The sequence below is a fragment of the Lissotriton vulgaris genome, chromosome 3_1, assembly GCF_964263255.1.
Source record: "Lissotriton vulgaris chromosome 3_1, aLisVul1.2, whole genome shotgun sequence".
NCBI lineage: Eukaryota > Metazoa > Chordata > Amphibia > Caudata > Salamandridae > Lissotriton > Lissotriton vulgaris.
This window is the reverse complement of record NC_141689.1, coordinates 1,236,602,287-1,236,621,068: the sequence shown is the minus strand read 5'-3', so window position 1 is coordinate 1,236,621,068 and position 18,782 is coordinate 1,236,602,287. Positions and strand designations below refer to the sequence as shown.

Genomic DNA, 18,782 nt, shown 5'->3' with positions numbered 1-18,782 from the left:
ACCAGTTATCACTGGTAACCGGTAAGTAGCACCTACGCAATCCTAACCACCTTAGGAACAGGTCACGCAGGGAACCAGAACCTCACTAGACCACCTGTACTAGCAAGAAAACAACCACCTAAGTATCACAATACCTGTAGGGGTATAAGCACATAACACATGATGCATAACATACATTCAGAGGTGTAAGGAAGGAAAACACATGATGCATCAACAACACATTCAGAGGTGTAAGAACAAGGAACATGACGTATAAAACCACATTCAGAGGTGCAGCAAAAGAACCATTGCGCCAAACTCACATAAGTCACCACCTGTGACTGTCCCTAGGCCAACTCGCCTTGTGGGGCTAGGACGCCCTGTGTCCCAAAGTCAAGGGTGCCTAAACGTGGCAGCTGCCCACAAAGTGCTGGGCAGCTGGAGATGATGGGGCAAACACGGTGTGGGAGCCTCACAGGCTCTGTAGAAATAAATATGCAAAGGGTGAGCCTCTCAGGGCTCGAGACCAAAGGTACTGGGGCTGAGCCTCTCAGGGCTCGAGAAACCAATATGCCCCCTTGAGCCTCGTGGGCTCTTTAGAAAGGTAGCCAACGTTGGAGCCTCTCAGGGCTCGAGAAACATCTGGCTCCGTGAGCCTCGTGGGCTCTTTCGACAATATGCCCCCTACGAGCCCCTCTGGGCTCGAAACACAATGTGGCCACTCAAGAGCCCCTCGGGGCTTGGGAATTCAAATGCGGGTTGGTGGAGTCCCTCTCGGGGGACTCGGCATCAGGAGAGGCCCCACGGGCCTCCGAGCAGTCAGGCGCTCGCACTGGAGGGGAGGGGCGGGCACCGGCAATGTGTCCCGACGCCCCTCATCTCCCTCAGGGCACTCACCGGGTCTCCAGATGCGCCGGTCTCTGTTTCACCCTTCACCCGGTCCCCAATCTCGGGACCGGGACTCAACATGGAGCCTTCGTGGCTCCGGGGCAATTTAGTATCCGGGGCTCCCTCATGGTCACGAGAGCCCCGCAACGCTGGCACCACTGCCGGCTTCTGTCTCGCTCCCCGGCGGGGGCGGGGCGGAGGAATCTCCTCGGGCCGGCAGCCAATCACGGCGCGGCCCGGGGAATGACGTCCTTAGGAAATCCCGGGCCGGCAGCCAATCCCAGCGTGGCCCGGGGAGAACATTGCAAGGAGTCCCGGGCCAGCGGCGGTGAACACGGGGCAATGCAGGGTGGGCACCGGCTCTTTAAAATAGTAAAGCGAGGTGGGCACTCATAAATAAATAACGAGCGCAGCAGAACTCCGCAAATGCCGGGTGGGCACCGGCTTGGCAAACAAAGCGCTCTCAGCACGCTGTGGCAGAAAGGAAGCGCTCCCAAGAGCTTAGTAGGCAATCCAGCGCTCCCAAGCGCTAGAAGGGCAAAACACAGTGCTCCACAGCGCTAGAGCAAAGAACAGGCGCTTTAGGGAATTCCACAGTCCAGCAAAGTCCTTTAGGATTCCAGGGGCTGGGCAGGGCCGAGGGAGGTAAGCCTTCCCCAGGGCCCCAGCAGCAGCATGCCCCTGGTCAGATTCAAGTTGGGAACAAGAACATTTTCATGGGGTCACAGCCCCTCTTTTATACACCTTTTCCCTTTGTCTTCAGGTGCAGGGTGGGGGGGAGAACCAGTCGCAGCTGGTTTTGGAGCACCCTTGATGGCTCAACCACCCTTTTCATTCACCAGGCAGGCTAGGGTCATCAGTCGCACCACAGGGGGTGGAGCCAGCATTGTGTTGGGAAAACCCAGCCTCATTCAGGACACGGGTGCAGCCCCTCCCTCACATCAGCATGCTAATCTTTCCATTCACCACCGGGGCAGACCCACACAGACTCCTGGAGCCTGGCATCCCAGGCAGCTCCAGCCAATCATACGCCAGGCATATTTTACACTAATATGCCAACTCCTAGAAGTTGGCATAAACGGTGATGGATCAAACACTGATCTGTTGACTGGGTACGAGTGTTCTGCTTAATTCAGATACTCTGTCCATCACCACCCCCTTTTCTGAATCGTTTTGTCCACCATAAGCGTGGAAGGGTATGCTCAGACATGAGTCCCTTGCTCACTGCACCATTAGGATTCAAGCAAGCCGGGCCGAAGACGGCTGTAATGCCAGAAACCGGTCCCCGGAAGCTTGTTTCCTTTCCAGTAAAAGAATTGGCTTGGTAGTTTGGTCTGCCCTGTTCCCATGATGCACTGGGCCAGGGACAGACTAATTTGCATGTAGCCAGGTTCTGAGCTGGGATGGTGCAGTGAGCTAAAAAACGGTGATGGGTCAAGCCCTGATCTGTTGACTGGGTACGAGTGTTCTGCTTAATTCAGATACTCTGTCCATCACCACCCCCTTTTCTGAATCGTTTTGTCCACCATAAGCGTGGAAGGGTATGCTCAGACATGAGTCCCTTGCTCACTGCACCATCAGGATTCAAGCAAGCCGGGCCGAAGACGGCTGTAATGCCAGAAACCGGTCCCCGGAAGCTTGTTTCCTTTCCAGTAAAAGAATTGGCTTGGTAGTTTGGTCTGCCCTGTTCCCATGATGCACTGGGCCAGGGATAGACTAATTTGCATGTAGCCAGGTTCTGAGCTGGGATGGTGCAGTGAGCTAAAAAACGGTGATGGATCAAGCCCTGATCTGTTGACTGGGTACGAGTGTTCTGCTTAATTCAGATACTCTATCCATCACCACCCCCTTTTCTGAATCAACTCCTAGAAGTGGCACTTCCGCACAAGATACAATCATGCCACATACATCGTTGCAAAGCATTCAATCACACGAGTTCGCACATACCAAACTCGACCATGCACACCTCACGCATCAGGAACTACCAGGGACACAGACATTCCCCATGCATTCCTATGGGAGAGCAGGCCAATCTCACACACGCACTCAGGGAGCGCACGTACTTTACACTACGCCACAGTGTCAAAGTGCGCAAAGACCAGAAATCACTATAATTATTTATGAACGCCAGGCAAAAAGTTCAGGGGTGAAACTGCCAGAAGGGCCAAGTCCAACATTAGGACCAAAGACAATCCTCTCTAACACTCCCCACAGGTACTGCCTCTCAATTGCATCATAGGCCTTGGCCCCATCAAGCGAAAGTGCCGCTGCCGGCCGAATCTCAACGCTGGTGCCTTCAATACAAGCGTATTGCCGCCTGAGATTCAACTGCGTACCTCTGTTTGGCATAAATCCTGACTGGTCAAGGTGCATTAGCATCTGTACAATCCTTCTTAGTTGAGTGGCCAGGAGTTTAGCAAAGATTTTCCACTCCACATTCAGGAGCGAAATTGGCCTATAGAGACGCAATCCATATGGAGCTTCCCTTCCTTGTGGATTACCACAAGGAAGGGAAACTCCATAGTGGCTAATCTCTGGTCACTCAGGAGGACACCCCGACTCCTCGCTTCCTGAAACAAGTTGCATTAGTGCGGGCCAGTTCGCTTCCCACTTTTCTGTATAACTCTGTTGGTAGGCTGTTCAGTCCCAGTCCCTTCCCTGTCTTTATGTCCCTGGTAGAAAACACTGGGGCATATTACCAACAACTAGCGATAATTATCGCTATGTTGGTTTAGCGGGGATATTTTTATCGCCGAGCTGCAGCGATTTTTATCGCTTAGAAACCTTGCTATTATCAAGGTTTATATCCTAAGCGATAAAAATCGGCCGTAATGCATGAATATCGCTGAAAAGTCAGCGATATTCATGCATTACCGAGCTAATGCTCTTAGCCATGTTATCCACCTCCCATTGGATAACATGGCTAAGAACTGCTCAGGGCAGGTGTTAGCTTTTGGAGATATTCGCGCTTAGTGCGAATATCTCCAAAAGTTGGTAATAGGAGATAGCGATGTTAGCGACTGTTTCCAGTCGCTAACATCTTGGCACGCCCACTTTGCATGTCATTAGTGACAAATATCACTGACATGCAAAGTGGGGCCCAAGATGGTCGCTATCTCCTACTAGCTGTCGCTAACTGGTGTTAGCGACAGCTAGGTAATAGGGAGATAATTTTATCTCCGCTTTCTTGGCTTTTAAAGCCAAAAAAGCGGAGATAAACCACCTTGATAATATGCCCCACTATCTCTTCCTCACTAATGCCCGCGCCCTTGTTTTACCTTGTCTAAAACCGTGAGCTCCTGCACAGTAATATCCCCAAGGAACTCCCTTATATCCATTAGGGATCGTTTGGTGCATTTACTAAATAAGGAGTGGTAGTAGTGCACAAATTCTTCTGCAATTTGTCGATATCCTTTGACTACCTCGCCCTTCTCAGTTCATGGCCCAACAAGCGCTCTTAACATATTACGTCTACTAGTATGGTTGACATACGACTCTTACACCTTGTAACCCTTCTTATCTTATGTTACATTTCCTCCACATTTCTATGATTTATTGTCTCTGTGTGATGAAAAGCATTCTGACACCTACACTAGAATGAGTAACACTATAAAAGAATTAAATAAAAAGAAATTAGTAAGCACCATTTCAATTGTTATTTGGGTGATTACTCATACACACCGATACTAATGGCATTCTTACAATTCAAGCACATCTATCACATGGGGAGGGGGTGAACTAAGGTATAAAAAAAAAACTAAAAATGACACCAGGACAAATTCAGCATATTCCACTGGGTCAGCCGGATACCAGGCTCAGGAAAAGCTTCCAGAACCAGGATGCATCTGGATACCCCTCATTTCCTGCACTAGTGCCTACAAGTCATCGTGTGGGGAGGGGGGGGGGTGCACGTGAGCATGGGTGGTAGGGTTGGTTAACAGGTGAAAGGGGACTAGAGTGGTGAGACGTCCAAGAGTAGTTTTGAGAGAAGCACATAGATGGTGAAGAAGAGGACAAATGGACGTCTAGCTGCTTTACTGCCAATAAACATGGGTGGGCAGGTTGGATGGAAAGATAGATAGATAGATAGATAGATAGATAGATAGATAGATAGATAGATAGATAGATAGATAGATAGATAGATAGATAGATAGATAGATAGATAGATGTTTCCGTATACTGCCACATAACCGCGCACATGATGCAGTTTGCCCTTGGAGAAAGGGAGGTAAACGATAAAACTTGTTATTACATCACCCTTTCTGCAGTGTGACATACAGTGAGTGATGAATATATGTGGACACGGCTGTCTGACCCAGACTCTAAATGCTGAAATTCCTTCTTGGGCTGGTTTGTAACAAACAGCAAACTTAAGTACAACTTTGTGAAAGACAGTGCTTGAAGTTTTTCCTCCCTCTTTGAATGCCCTGTAGATTGTGAATTTGGCTCCACTGCACACGCTCGTACTTTAACTGAAAATACTCCCTTGCTGTCATGCACGGCTGCCTCACACCCCCTGCAATGACTCCTCTGCTCCCCCGCGCCCCCTCCCCCTTCACCCTACATCATTAATTGTCCTCCTTCGGCCTCTCCCTCCCTGCTCGCTCGCGCTCTCTCTGCCCTCCCTCCGCCTCCTACCCTCACCTCCTAATCCTGACCTTTTCTGGAAATCTTCAAACTCTTTTACAAGGATGTTTAAAACGTCTTGACGTATTCCTGTGCTCTCCCGAAGAGTAATTGGAAGTGATACGGAGTCCTCCTCAGCCCCATCCCTTCCTGCCGGCGGCAGCCCCCACCCACCCCCTGACAGAGCTGGGAGACGGCCCCGGCTCCTGCCTCCCCGCAGTGCGCAGCAGATATCTGGAGAAAGCCATCCCCGCACCGTCTCCCCCAAACCAGCGCCCCCTTTTAATACAGTCCTTTCCCCTCTAACGCGCCCTACCCACCCGGGGCGAAGTTGTTGTATGTTTATAGCGCTCTGGCAAAAAGACACACTCCAGTGTGAGCTGCACTCTGGGGCACTCTGATGCGGGGCAGTCGCGTGGCCAGCCTCCCCTGAAGGTCTCCCCCAGCCCCTGCCGCCGTCGGGACGAGGAGGCAAACTCTGGGATCAGTGCGAGGAGACATCTTTGGGACGGGACGTCAAGGGATCAGCACGAAGATGAACAGCGCGGAGAAGGAGAACGCCCCCAACGAGGTCAACCTGCAGGAGCCCGAGGTAGGTTCATCACCGTGCCGCCAGAGGGCGCCCGAGAGCGGGCGCCTCAGGTGCCGGGTATGTCCAGAAGGGGCCAGCTTTTGTATGGGGGCTCCTCTGTTTCTTCTCCGTACTGTGTGACTCTTACTCTGACATGTTTATAGAGGGGGAGAGGCCCTCTGATGGGAAGATAAGGAGCGTTGGGCAGGACGGGGCAAAGTTCAGGTGAAAGTTCATGGAAGGCAGGAAAAGCGAAATGCAGGCTCATCGACCAACCAGCGTGCCAAGTTCGTGTGTTGCCCAACATGATGTAAAGATCTACATGTGTGTTGAGGCTTTTGGGAGCACATCACACCAGATTCTGTAAACTTTGGAAAGTGATGTATAGGAAAGCACATTGTTTGTTCAAGCGCTGTTTCTATGTCTCGACGGGGGTTGTTATCTTCTTCCAAATCCCAGAATAAATAGCGGTGCGCAGCTGTGCCTCCACGCTGCGACACACTGCTTGCCACGTAACTCAACAAATGTTTGGGCTGCATGAAAAATTGTGAACGCAAATTTCAGCAGTTAGGCAGTTTGAGGGTTGCAGATTCTGTGCATAATATTAGTTGACGTCGTCCACCGTCAATTTGAACGTTTGACGTGATGGCAGTGTGATAAGTTCCACCTTTGGTAAATATATGTCCTGATGCAAGTTTTACGAATTTAGTGACTCGCAGTAGAGACAAAAAGTCGGGATTACACCCGCAGCAGCTACATTTGTAACTTTTTTTTCCTTGAAAAGTTCATTTTCTGCTTACCTTTGCACTGACTTCCGATCCAGTTTCCAACAATGAATAACCACGGTCGAGTTTAGGAGTGACTGGGGGATTGTAAAACAGACTGTTCACACCACAGCCGACTCACCTGGTCACGGACGAAGGTTTAGGCTACCGTGCAGTTTATGTGACTAGGTCCTCTGCCGTGAACTCTTCCTGGTTCTACAATACCTTTCATAGCTCCTGAAAAAGCATCAAGCCATACTCTAAACTCGGCTTGGCACTGGACCAAAACCAGCTAGAACTGGGAGCAGTGCTTAATTTGTAAAATAACGAGTACTAGGGCTCTCATCAGGAGGCCACTGTAGCTTGCACCACCCATTGCTCTTAACGGCGCTGGAAGTAACAGTACCAGCACAACTACTAGCCATCACACACCTAAGAGTGTGACTATTCAGACTTTTCTAGGCCACCATAGCTATAAGAATGGCTTACGTCACAAGTTTTCGTAGTTTTTAATGTATTTTGAATTAATAAATGTTGTGCTGATTTCTAAATCAGGTAAGTCTGCCACATGGTGGCGCTCTTGGTTCAAGTTCCAGTGCTGACAATTAAGTGTAGGTGCTGAGCACTGGACACCACCGGCTTAAATTAAGCACTGACTGGGAGTCAACGTTATTGGGAAAAGAAATGGGGGAAATTGGGCTTAGGCTGAAGTTCTTTCATATAAAGTGATTTGTCAAGCAACAAAGCCTGGTTTAGAATCTGGTTGCTTTACCCCTTGAGGAATGGGCGCCATGAGTGAGTTGTTCCCAACCCTCTTTACGGCAGGAGGGATGTCTTGCACCTATGTTTATGCCACTCTTGAGTCAGTGGCTGTTCTACTGGCTGCTCAAGTTGTCCCAGTCCTGAAAACTGCAGTGCCTTCCTGATGAGCTAGAGTAGCCGCTTACTGTTGTAGATGGTGCTCTGGTGGGGTGACCTCTACAGCAGTAGCTGAAAGTTTCAAAGTCTAACAGGAATCTGTATCAATGAGGGGGTTTATTCATTCCATTTTCAGCGTATTATTGTTGCATGACTAACAAAAATTCTGTTGTGGCCAGTGGATTATTACAGTGAGAAGCTCAATGCTTACGCTCTAATGCAGAGGAGCGCATGCCTCTCTAAAGGCCACAACGGCTTCTCCCACAAAGTTGTGGGAGATCGCTGTGTTGTAATCTTTTATATTTAGCATGCTACCCCAAAAACTGGAAAGTGTGACCATTCAGAATCTTGGTTGTTGGAGATTCTGCCAGCAGGAGTTAGAGGGGGGGCTTTTAACCCCTTTGATGCTGATGACGAGCTCAGCTCGTCATCAGCCACGGTGGTCGTGTGCGGATGACGAGCTGAGCTCGTCATCTAACGCGGCTTTACGAAAAAAGCAGAGCAGGGAAAAATAACCGCCGCAGCGATGCGGTTAAGAAAGTATTGAAGTCAACAGTGTTGCAGTTTTTCTTGGCAAGTGGCGACGAGGATGGGACTCTCTGCTCATGCAAAGGAAGAAATTGTTTGCCCGCCTTAGAAGTAGCTCATGCAAAGAAAGTCTTTTTAACAGCAAAATGTGTGTATTTGGGGGTCATGGGTCTTTTTGGAAAGAGTTTCCACCCGTAGAAATAATATGTGATGTGACAGGCTCCATTTTACACAGAAAGCTGATGATCATAAAAACTGTTTAGTCTTAATTTAATTTTTGTCTTTGTAGTACATGATTTTTGAAGCATGTGAGGCCACCACATGAGCGAGATGTGATGTGTGGACAATACCGGAAGTGAATTGGGCCAGAGAAGCAGATGGAAGAACTAATTTCTTAGTTTGACAGGAGGCAGAAGGGAGGCACAAGAGAGGATAGATGTAGGCCGTGGCATGTAGTAGGGACTCATCTTGCAGAGACAAGATCTGAAAGCATTTGTAAATTAACCTTTGCCGACAAAACCGCCATCAGGCGAAGGTCAACACAAATTCAACTGGATAGTCTTACTTTTGAAACTGAGTAGTGATAAGGGAATGAAAATCCGTTTTTCTGGAAACATTAAGAATGGGTGACGTCCAGGTAGATTTCAGATGCCACAGTTCATCTGTATATTGCATAGTGTGGTAGCATATCTGTAGCACTTTCCTACGTCTTGTTGAGGCACCCAAGTCCTTTCCAGACAAGGGTTTAATACTTCTTTTGGGCATTGATGGAAGAATGGGGTTGGTTGAAATTAGATGTATTAGCTCTGAGTTTTGGGGTGATACATGAGACTTGTAGTAGTGGCATTTACCGGCCGCTTGTAGATGTGGTGTAAGAATATGAGGCTCGGATCACAAGCTGCACATTCAAACAATTCATGGTTCTGACAAAGAATTAGTTGGGTCCTGATTTTTTAAAGAATTTTTTCCTTCAGAATTCTCGATGGTTGGTGATTGTTCTTCAGCCTGATCGGAGTACATTCCAATCTTTGAACGAAAATAAACAAACTTCTCTTTTCTACATTCATATACTTCAAAGTCACATTCAACGCCATCCATAAGACGTTGATATCAGTAAATTTGCTTAGAATGGGGTAGAATACAGCTCAGATCAGAATTCTAATTCTCTTTCACACTAATATATTGGTGGAAGCAGTTACCATAGGTAAAGACATTTGACGTATGAAAATCTTTATATATAAAAGGTCAAAATGGCTAAAGTTTGACCCTTATACTTCCCAATATTTGTCTGGCAGATTTACCACACAAAGTGAAGATATCTGGAAAGTATCCTTAAATAATAATATCAGAGAATGTTGACATGTTACAGTATGTGTGTAACCTGTCATTTTTGGGTAAAACATCAGAAAGGTTACAAAAGCAGATGGATGTTGTAAAACTCGAGGTGGACAAGAATTTGTTCATACTCAAGTGCAAATAAACTACAGATTTGCCCCTTAGAAGCAAAAGATCAAATTACGCCTGGGTCTTGATAGAGGTGAGAATAAAGCTGTTAATATTGTGGATTGGGTTGAATAAAAAAGTAAAGTAGAAGTAACTATGAAGGTCTAATTAGGTTTTGGATGAGGTATCACTATTATACCACAAGTAAGAGCCTCTTATTAAAAAATATTTGCCCAACTCATTTGTGGAGCACAAATAATAATAATAATAATACAGAAACTTATTGAGCGCGAACAGCTACCTCTGGGGAGGTGTCCCGGCGCTAACGAGTCCCACAGCAAGAGTAAGTAGTCAGGAGGGGGGGCAGAGTTATTGCAAAAAAAGCCAGGTTTTTAGGAGTTTCCTAAAGACAGGAGAGACATCAGGAATCATTGAACCAGCTTGTGCTAGCATAAGGTGAACAGTGGTAGCAAAACTGGGCTCAACTCCTGTACATAGGAAAGACGAGTAAGGATAGCTGGTTTGCATAACAAAGCCACAGGCAATCACTGTTTGAGACAATTTAAGCAAGACAGGGGTACTTTTGACTTTTATTGAATTTGGAAGTAAAATATGCAGATCATTATTTGCAAAAATTTGCCCTTGCATCTTTGGGATATGTCCTGCTTGTAGACCAATGCAAGGCTGTCACAGGGAATGCAGTTTATAAGATTTCTAAGTAATATGTTAATATTGTAGGACAAGATCATCTTTATATTTTCACAATCAATTTAAAACTTTAGCAACAACATAGCTCATGGAACTACGATCAGTCTATGTTGGGCTCCATTTTGCACGTTTCCACCAAAGAAGCATGAATTCTCTCGAGAATTATATGTGGTGGCTGTTTTGTGGGAATATTGATGTGCAACATTGATAAACTGAGCAGAAACTCCATACATTTTGTTGTAGTTAATGTTGGAACTATTACCATATTCTTGTATTCTCCTAGGTATATTAGAATCACCTCTTACATAGTCACATTTTTACCCCGGATCACCTGAATATAAAGATTATCAGTCGTAATTGTTGTTCACAATGTGTCACTCATAGTTCTGTGCATCTATTAACACAAGTTATGTGTTTTAATATGTCTACTGTTCGTGATCATGGTCTTTAATGCTCATACACCTCTCATATGGTTTGCATCCATTATATGCATTATATGCACCACATTTTGTATATTCATTTGAAAATAATAAAAACGAAATACAATAAAATGGATGCACAACATTTATCATTGTTATGCTAAAACTACTTCAATGCGAATCCAGGATTTTTAGTTCTTGCCTACCAAACAGCACAATCTGCCTATTGGTGAAAAGACCTATTGTCAGTTTACAGTGGGCTTAGAGCCCACACACTACTTATCTTTGGTAGTCTTTACTGTCACTCACATTTGCTTGCTTTTCATTCATTAGCTTGTGTGGGCTTTAATTCCTCTTCTTGTGTTTGTCCCTTCCTTGGAACGTGGATGGATTACATGTGAGCTTCCAGTGCTTGCTTTTCAAGCATTATTTTTTAGGTTTGACCTACAGTATGCATGCCCTGTCTACGAAAGCTACTGTTTTGGAAAAAAATCTTAAAAAGGTCTTCAAGCCCTCCCATTACTTACTTCTACTGACAATTGGTTGGCTCCCACGTCACTCGTGTTTCTTTACTTACCATTCGTCTGCACCCTCTCGCCTCACCTTCCTCTTAGGGCTTCTCTGTGTGTCCATGCGGTGTAGCATGGACCAAATACGGCTTCCTGTGGCAGTGTCTTTCTACTGACTGCGGGCTCCTGCAGGTACTCTTTTGTTACTTTTGAACATCCACTCTTATTGAGTGCATGTCAAGGAAAAAAAGCTCTATGATGCAGTCAACCCTGACCGCACCATTGCATTTTTTATTTTTACATTAAGCCATGTTGCAGAGCAACTCGTGCTGCTGAGGATCATGTAAAAACACATTGACAAAATCAATAGATTTAGCATAGGAGAAACCTATTAGGCTTTGCCAATGCTTGTTTCTTTTGGGTTGAGCACTCCTTAAGGGTGTGTGTGTTTCCCAGCTGTTTCCTTCATGTAATTCTCTCCACCACACACACTCCATGTTTCTCTCTGTTGCCCGTGTGCTTCTCCTCCGGCTCCTCTTATGTTGAACAGACGTCGTGTACTTCTCCCGCATAGCTTTCTCACCTGTGCGCTCTGGTCTCACTCGCCCCATCTTGCTCTCTTTTGCCCATTGCTTCTACCTTAATCCCTGCCCTCTAAATTGCTTCATTCCCTCCGCCATCTTTTTTACTTACCGCCACCCGCACCTTTGGTGTTGTCCCCCACCCACCTATGCTCTACATGTTGTTTTAACGTGATGTGGGGAGGGTCACCTACCCACTAGAAATGTGCGCACAATCTCTCATGAAACACAGGGTTTCTTCACAAAGTTCAAATTTATTTAATTCAATGTTCGTACTCCAATCAAATAACTTGATTCAATTCAATTCCATGTTCAGATTAAATTTCATATGCTGGCATAATCAACATCTTATGTCGCAATTAATCAAAATGGTTCATAGTTTTTCATCAATACCCAATGCATTTAGGGTCAACAAAACAGGGCCCTTCATCAGGGGTCTGTAAAGAAATGAAACAGGACCTGTTCATTCACGCGACTAAATAATACATACCAATAGTACAATCAAAATACGTGCTCAACGTGTATATAGTGCAAACATAATTTAAAATCATAGCGTGAATAGGGAGGTGCATTCTAATCCGATGGTGAATTTTTTAAACTAAGTGCTCGGCAGAGACGACGTGCAGAGGTAGTAATACACAAATTGGTTATCAAACTTGCAGGCAAGTGTCTATATTGTGTGCTGAAGCGCACACAGTCGGTAACGTTACTGATAAACGGGTAAATATAACTTACAGCGCACTTGAACCATCCGTGTCGATACTCTTCTCGAGATGCAAGCACAGGGGAAGTGGATTTACGCGCAAAAATAAAAAAGTCAAAAACGGACTGACAGTGATCACGTGATCGGGGTGAAAACCAATAGGAATACGGGAAACACAAAATACACTAATCATGTGATGCAAGTGTGTTGGATTCATGCGGAAGTGGGCACTCTAAGTAAATCAATAAAGGTACGTAGTAAAGGCATGTGTGGTAAAGGGTAAAAAAAAAGGGGGGGCTTGGTGGGGGTCCCCCCCCCCAAAAAAACTCACCAGAAGAAACGTCGAGATGTGCAGGAAAACAACGTCGTTTAAGAGGAAACTTCTGCTTCTTCTTAACGACGTCCGACGTCACAACGGAAGAAATCGAGGAAAAAGTTATGCGTAGAAAAACCATTCCGTTGTAACGCATGCGTGGTAAAGGCATGCGTTGCAACGGAATGCGTTGTAAGAACATACAACCTTGAGATAGTTATTTCATTAAAACCGTGACTGTTTTCGTTATGAGTGATCTGATTCTACTGTTCAAGATGACACATACATAATCTTTGAACTTGAAGGTGACTGACCTGAAATGTGGTGAGAACCTTACTAAAATTCTTTGGATTAGTCTGATCAGAAAGGTTGTTCAGTAAAAAATTATTGGTGCTGGCATCAAAACAGAGCAGGCCTGCATTAAGGACGATTTCACCATGATTAGTTATGAGTTACTCTTGTAGTACTTCTGGCTTTCACCTTAATTTCAGGAGTAATCCAGGAGTACTCCTAAATTCCAAGAGTTTTCCTGGGTGCCTCCTGAAATTCAACTGTAAGCCAGTAGAAATACAAGAGCGAATCACAAGAAAGTCTTCCTAACTCTGGCCCATAATCCTTTGCCTCCTACAGTGGAAAGATAGAATTCTCCATAGGTCCCTAGTACAGACCATTAGTTTAGTAAATCTGGTTTTAACAGTTACCTCATCAAATATTTCTTAATTTTAGCAGGGCCCCCAAACCATCCTTGTTTCTGTATTTTATTATATTTTTAGGCCTTCTAACAGAAGTGCTGTACATATCATGAGGTGTTACAAAAGAGTATTTGCAATTGGCGTCGTTGTGTAAATGTAGATTAATGGTATACAATGGTGTTACCAGGGAGATCAGAACATAGGCATATACTTTTATATCATGCTACATAATGTTTCTGAAATTACATACTTATGTTGAAAATAAAGTACAAAGATGCATGGCTGGTGAAGCTATGTTTTCTTTCCATAATAGTCTCAAATTATTTTGCTTTGAGCTTAGAATCAAAGTTTAAGGTCAAGGTTTTGAGGGTTCTTGTGAAGTCAGGGGAGCGATGCGGTAGCTCTGAGTTAGACTGGAAAGGCATTCCACTGGAGGGGGTGAGGATCATGTGGGACCTTGACCTACAGGCTTACACGTGGTATCTGGTATCATTGGGCGTAAGGTTGATTTAGCAGAAGGAGGGGCTTAGCATGTGACGTGACCACTTGACAAAGTAGGGGATACGGTGCAACAAATCCATCTAAACATTAGGATGTTGGAAAACACGTTTAGTAACTCTGGAGGGTGCCCAAATGTGTCCATCTCAATGACGAATCAAGGTTTTTATTAGGTCTCGTGGCGTTAACCTATTGTCACTGGCTTCGCTTTCCAGAAGACAAGACCTGGCCGTGCGCATCGTCAAGAGAGGGATCGGAGCGGGTGGCGCGCACAACCACGCGCTCCGTTTCCGGCAGGCTAGTCACACACACACCCATACAGAGACGCGCGCACACACACACACGCAGAGACATACATGCACGCACACACACACTAGCGCTTATATACGCACGCATACACACAAGCGCACACATACAGAGACACACACCACCACACCCGCCGCACACCCCTCATCCCCCGCCACCCCCCCGCTACAACTAAGCCCCACTCACCTCATCGGCGCAACTCCGGACTTCAGCCGCCACTGCGGGTCTCTCCCTCGGGCATGGGAGCCCTGCGTCACCACTGCTCCTCTCCTGACTGCTCTTCTCCTGGCCAGCCACTCCGTGGGCGCGAGCTTCCAGCAGGAAACGGAAGTACCGCCCCACGCTAGTTTTCGTCACGCGCACCACAGCACCAACTGTAAACGGGCTTCGGGGTGCTTCAGGTTTTTTTTTGTGTATATTCTTTGCTCTTGTTTAGGTAGCCTTTTAACCACTTAAAGGGACATTTCTGAGACAGTGAAACAAAGTAAACATGAAGCTGAGGCAGCAAAGTCTTTACATTGAGAAACTTCACTGCATTTATCCAGCCAGGTTGCCCCCAGTAAAAAGAAGGAAGCACTGTAACAGCTGTGAGCCCGTGCATGAGGTGCATCATCAGAGCTGTGTGAATAATAATTGCTTTGAGCCTGTGCCGAAGGTGCATCATCAGAGCTGTGTAAATAATAACTGCGTTAGCCCGGTGCGTGAGGTGCATCATCAGAGCTGTGTGAATAATAACTGTGTGAATAATAACAGCTGTGAGCCCGTGCCTAAGGTGCATCAGAGCTGTGTAAATAATAACTGTGTCAGCCCCGTGCGTGAGGTGCATAATCAGAGCTGTGTGAATAATAACAGCTGTGAGCCCGTGCCTAAGGTGCATCATCAGAGCTGTGTGAATAATAACAGCTGTGAGCCTGTGCCTGAGGTGCATCATCAGAGCTGTGTAAATAATAACTGCATCAGCCCCGTGCGTGGGGTGCATCATCAGAGTTGTGTGAATAATAACAGCTGTGAGCCCGTGCCTGAGGTGCATCATCAGAGCTGTGTAAATAATAACTGCATCAGCCCCGTGCGTGAGGTGCATCATCAGAGCTGTGTGAATAACAACTGTGAGCCCGTGCGTGAGGTGCATCATCAGAGCTGTGTGAATAATAACAGATGTGAGCCCGTGCCTAAGGTGCATCATTAGAGCTGTGTGAATAATAAGAGCTGTAAGCCCGTGCCAGAGGTGCATCATCAGAGCTGTGTGAATAATAACAGCTGTGAGCCCGTGCCTAAGGTGCAACATTAGAGCTGTGTGAATAATAAGAGCTGTAAGCCCGTGCCAGAGGTGCATCATTAGAGCTGTGTGAATAATAACTGCGTCACCCCCGTGCGTGAGGTGCATCATCCACATTGCTCAGGTCACCCAAATTCCTGCACTCGTCTACCACACTGCTTTCAAGAACAGTATAATCTTGCACATGCTCTCACTGCTCACCAATTCAAAGTTTGTGAAAAAAATTATGCAACGCATTATCATACACAATGCCAATAACTCAAACTTTAATGCTGCAAGACCTATTGCATTGTAAATGACTGTTAGCTATTGGTGCTAGTCCAGCGCTGGGGTCGTTTGGTGGCGGTTCAAAAGTAGTCTGTCTCTGTTTTGTTTTTCTGACTGCATCACACATGCATGAGTCCTGTGCTGTTCCCCCACTCCCCATTCTGGAACTTTCGAATTGGTAAACAATATTAATCAGATGTCCTTGATGATAAATGCTGCGGCCAAAGATGAGATAGGCCGGCGTTTAGCCCGCCGTGACATAAGCAAACCAGAATTTCCTGAAACACTTAGGTCCAGCTAATCGCCCCGTGGGTCCAAACTATCGTTTACGTACAAATAGGGACCATGTGTGTTAAAATGCAGGATTTTGTTTGCTCCTGCAATTATTGGCTGCACAAACCTTTAATGAAATGTGCCCATCTTTATTCCTAAACACTTTGCACTTGACTGCAGCTCAGGCGCTATTGCAGGTGCAAACTGGGCACCTATTGATTAGTATTTGTGTGGGGCGCGAAATTAATGGCTGTGCAATTTCCGCGTTATTCGAACTAAGCATTAAACCTCCGAATGAAGAATAAAGCGCTTACTGCAGGTGTTTCCCCTCGTTCAGAGGTGGGCAAAAATGGCAATGTGTCTGCTTAGGTTTTAAATGCCCAATATGGCCCCAATTTATAATCCTGTTTATGGCACAGATTAGATTTTAACACCCGACACCGAATTACAACTATGGCGTACACCCAGAATAACAACACATTTTTTTGAAACATTCATATATTAATAATAAGGACATATGAGTCTATAGCAGTGTGTAAAAGTTCAGTAAGGGTTTTTTTTGTGTGTTGTAGATAGTAAGTATATTTTTAAGATAGTAAAGTGAGCCTTTGTAAACGCACAGAATTCCTTTTGTAGCTATTTTGAGTTGAGCCCAGTCTCCAGTATGCAGGGGACAAAAATAGTGTAGAATAATGCAAGAACCTTGGCGTGGTGTGCTATCCTTACTCCCACTTTCAAGAAGGAAAGATCGATGGCCCAATCCTTTTCAGGCAACGCGGTGAGAATCTGGAACTCACTTCCGCCTCAGCACCAGACCACCACCTCCCCCCAGGCCTTCAAAACTGACCTCAAAGTTCTCCTCCTTCAAAGACACTTCCAAATTTAATTCACGCCCTCTCTATTATCTGAAGGAAGACCTTCCATTATAGAAAACTCTACCTTCCATGACTATGGAAGTGCCTTCCCAGTGTGTTCCTGTGGTTTGAGGGTCCTCCATTTATTGCAGTATTATCCTTCTAACTGCACACGTCACTTTTCTCTTGTAACACACTGTTTGCTACCTCTTACATTTTGTTTGCTTTCGATACTCGCACAAGTGCCACCATTGCCTACTTAACGTTTGTTCTTGTGTTTGAGTGTCTGCCATTTATTGCAGTATTATACCTCTACTTGTACTTTGCACGCTTGTGTAACTTTGCACACATATCACTTTTTCCTCCTGTAATGTACCGTTTGCTCCCTCTTGTATTTTGTTTGCTCACAATTGTCACTTTTGCCTCATGTAGCTTAACGTTTGCTTTTGCAATTTGTTCACTTGTAATTTTCTCCTCATGTATCATTGCTGTTCCTATTGTGAAGCGCTCTGACACCTTCGGGTAAAGTCTGCGCTACATAAAAACGAATAAAAGAAATAAATAAATAAATATTTATCTCTGGTGTAAAAAATGCGTTCCAAAGTGCCTCCTTCCATTTCCATACTGTCCATGAGATCTACCCTGCACTGTTTATATTCTGACAAAAAAGTGATTTCGCTCGGATTTCCTGTCCCCAACATCTCCTAAAAACTGACTTAAGCGCTACAAGTCACGGACACTGTGTGAGGCAGTTTACTCCCTGGCCCTAAGAGGCGAAACACATCTCTCGTGCCAGGTGGGATTTACATTGGCTTAAAATGTTGAACAGGACTGATTTGAAGTGTCGATGCTTTTCAAGGTTTCAAGTGTATGACACTTTAGCAATTTTTGGTGAACATGTATTCTGTAGGCATGAGCTTGAGGTCAGACTTCTAATGGCATTCGTTTTTTCTTGGCAAGGAAATATCAGTCATTGGCCTGCACCAATACCAGTTACTTCTTAAAACATCACAGAGGAGCATTTTGGTGTCACCGTTTTTCTACTGGATGCTTAGGTGTGTCCTTCTGCCTCCACTGAAATGCAGGAGGGACTGTTTTACAGGGTGCAACAAGCGCGACAACATTGGAAGCCAGCGCTGACAAAAGCATCTGGCAAGTGAGTCCCAAAGAAAAGAAAACAACCTTTTTTTTGTGGAACATCTCTTTTCAGATGCTCCCCAGTCCACAAACATGCATTTGCAAAGCCAGCAGCACACTACAAATGTCAAACCCTTGGCTTTGACAGTGCATGTTGAATAATTGACTTTGATTCCCCTCCACCTACCTTTCAGGCAGAAAGAGAGAAAGATCACTGATACAAATCTGACAAAGTCATTTTATTATGCCTTTGACTTGATATGGTGGCTGGAAGACGCTTTTTCAAACAAGAACCTCGACTATAGAACTCATCCCCCAACAAACTCAAGCACAAGGAGCCACTTAAGAAATGTAAATCTGTACATGATGTCTGAGTGTGAACATGTTAATCCTACAGGGAAGGAAATCAATACCAATATGGAAGATATTCTTCGTGTGAAGTTAGAGCCAGTGAGTGTATATCAAGGCAAACCCAATGCAAGGTTTCTCTGGCTCATGTTGATAGATTTGTCCCTTGCATTAGGGATTA

At 45.6% G+C, this 18,782-nt stretch overlaps 1 protein-coding gene across 2 annotated transcripts in view; it reads left to right on the top strand.

The window, feature by feature from the left end:
- Positions 1-5,546: 5,546 nt before the first annotated feature.
- The window catches only part of RBPMS (RNA binding protein, mRNA processing factor), a 678,829-nt gene continuing 665,593 nt past the window's right edge, over positions 5,547-18,782 (top strand). For both annotated transcript variants that reach the window (XM_086961708.1, XM_086961707.1), the window contains exon 1: positions 5,547-6,085. In XM_086961708.1, coding sequence (XP_086817834.1) covers positions 6,029-6,085 — 57 coding nt within the window. In that variant the 5' untranslated portion in view covers positions 5,547-6,028. The remainder of the gene's footprint in view (positions 6,086-18,782) is intronic.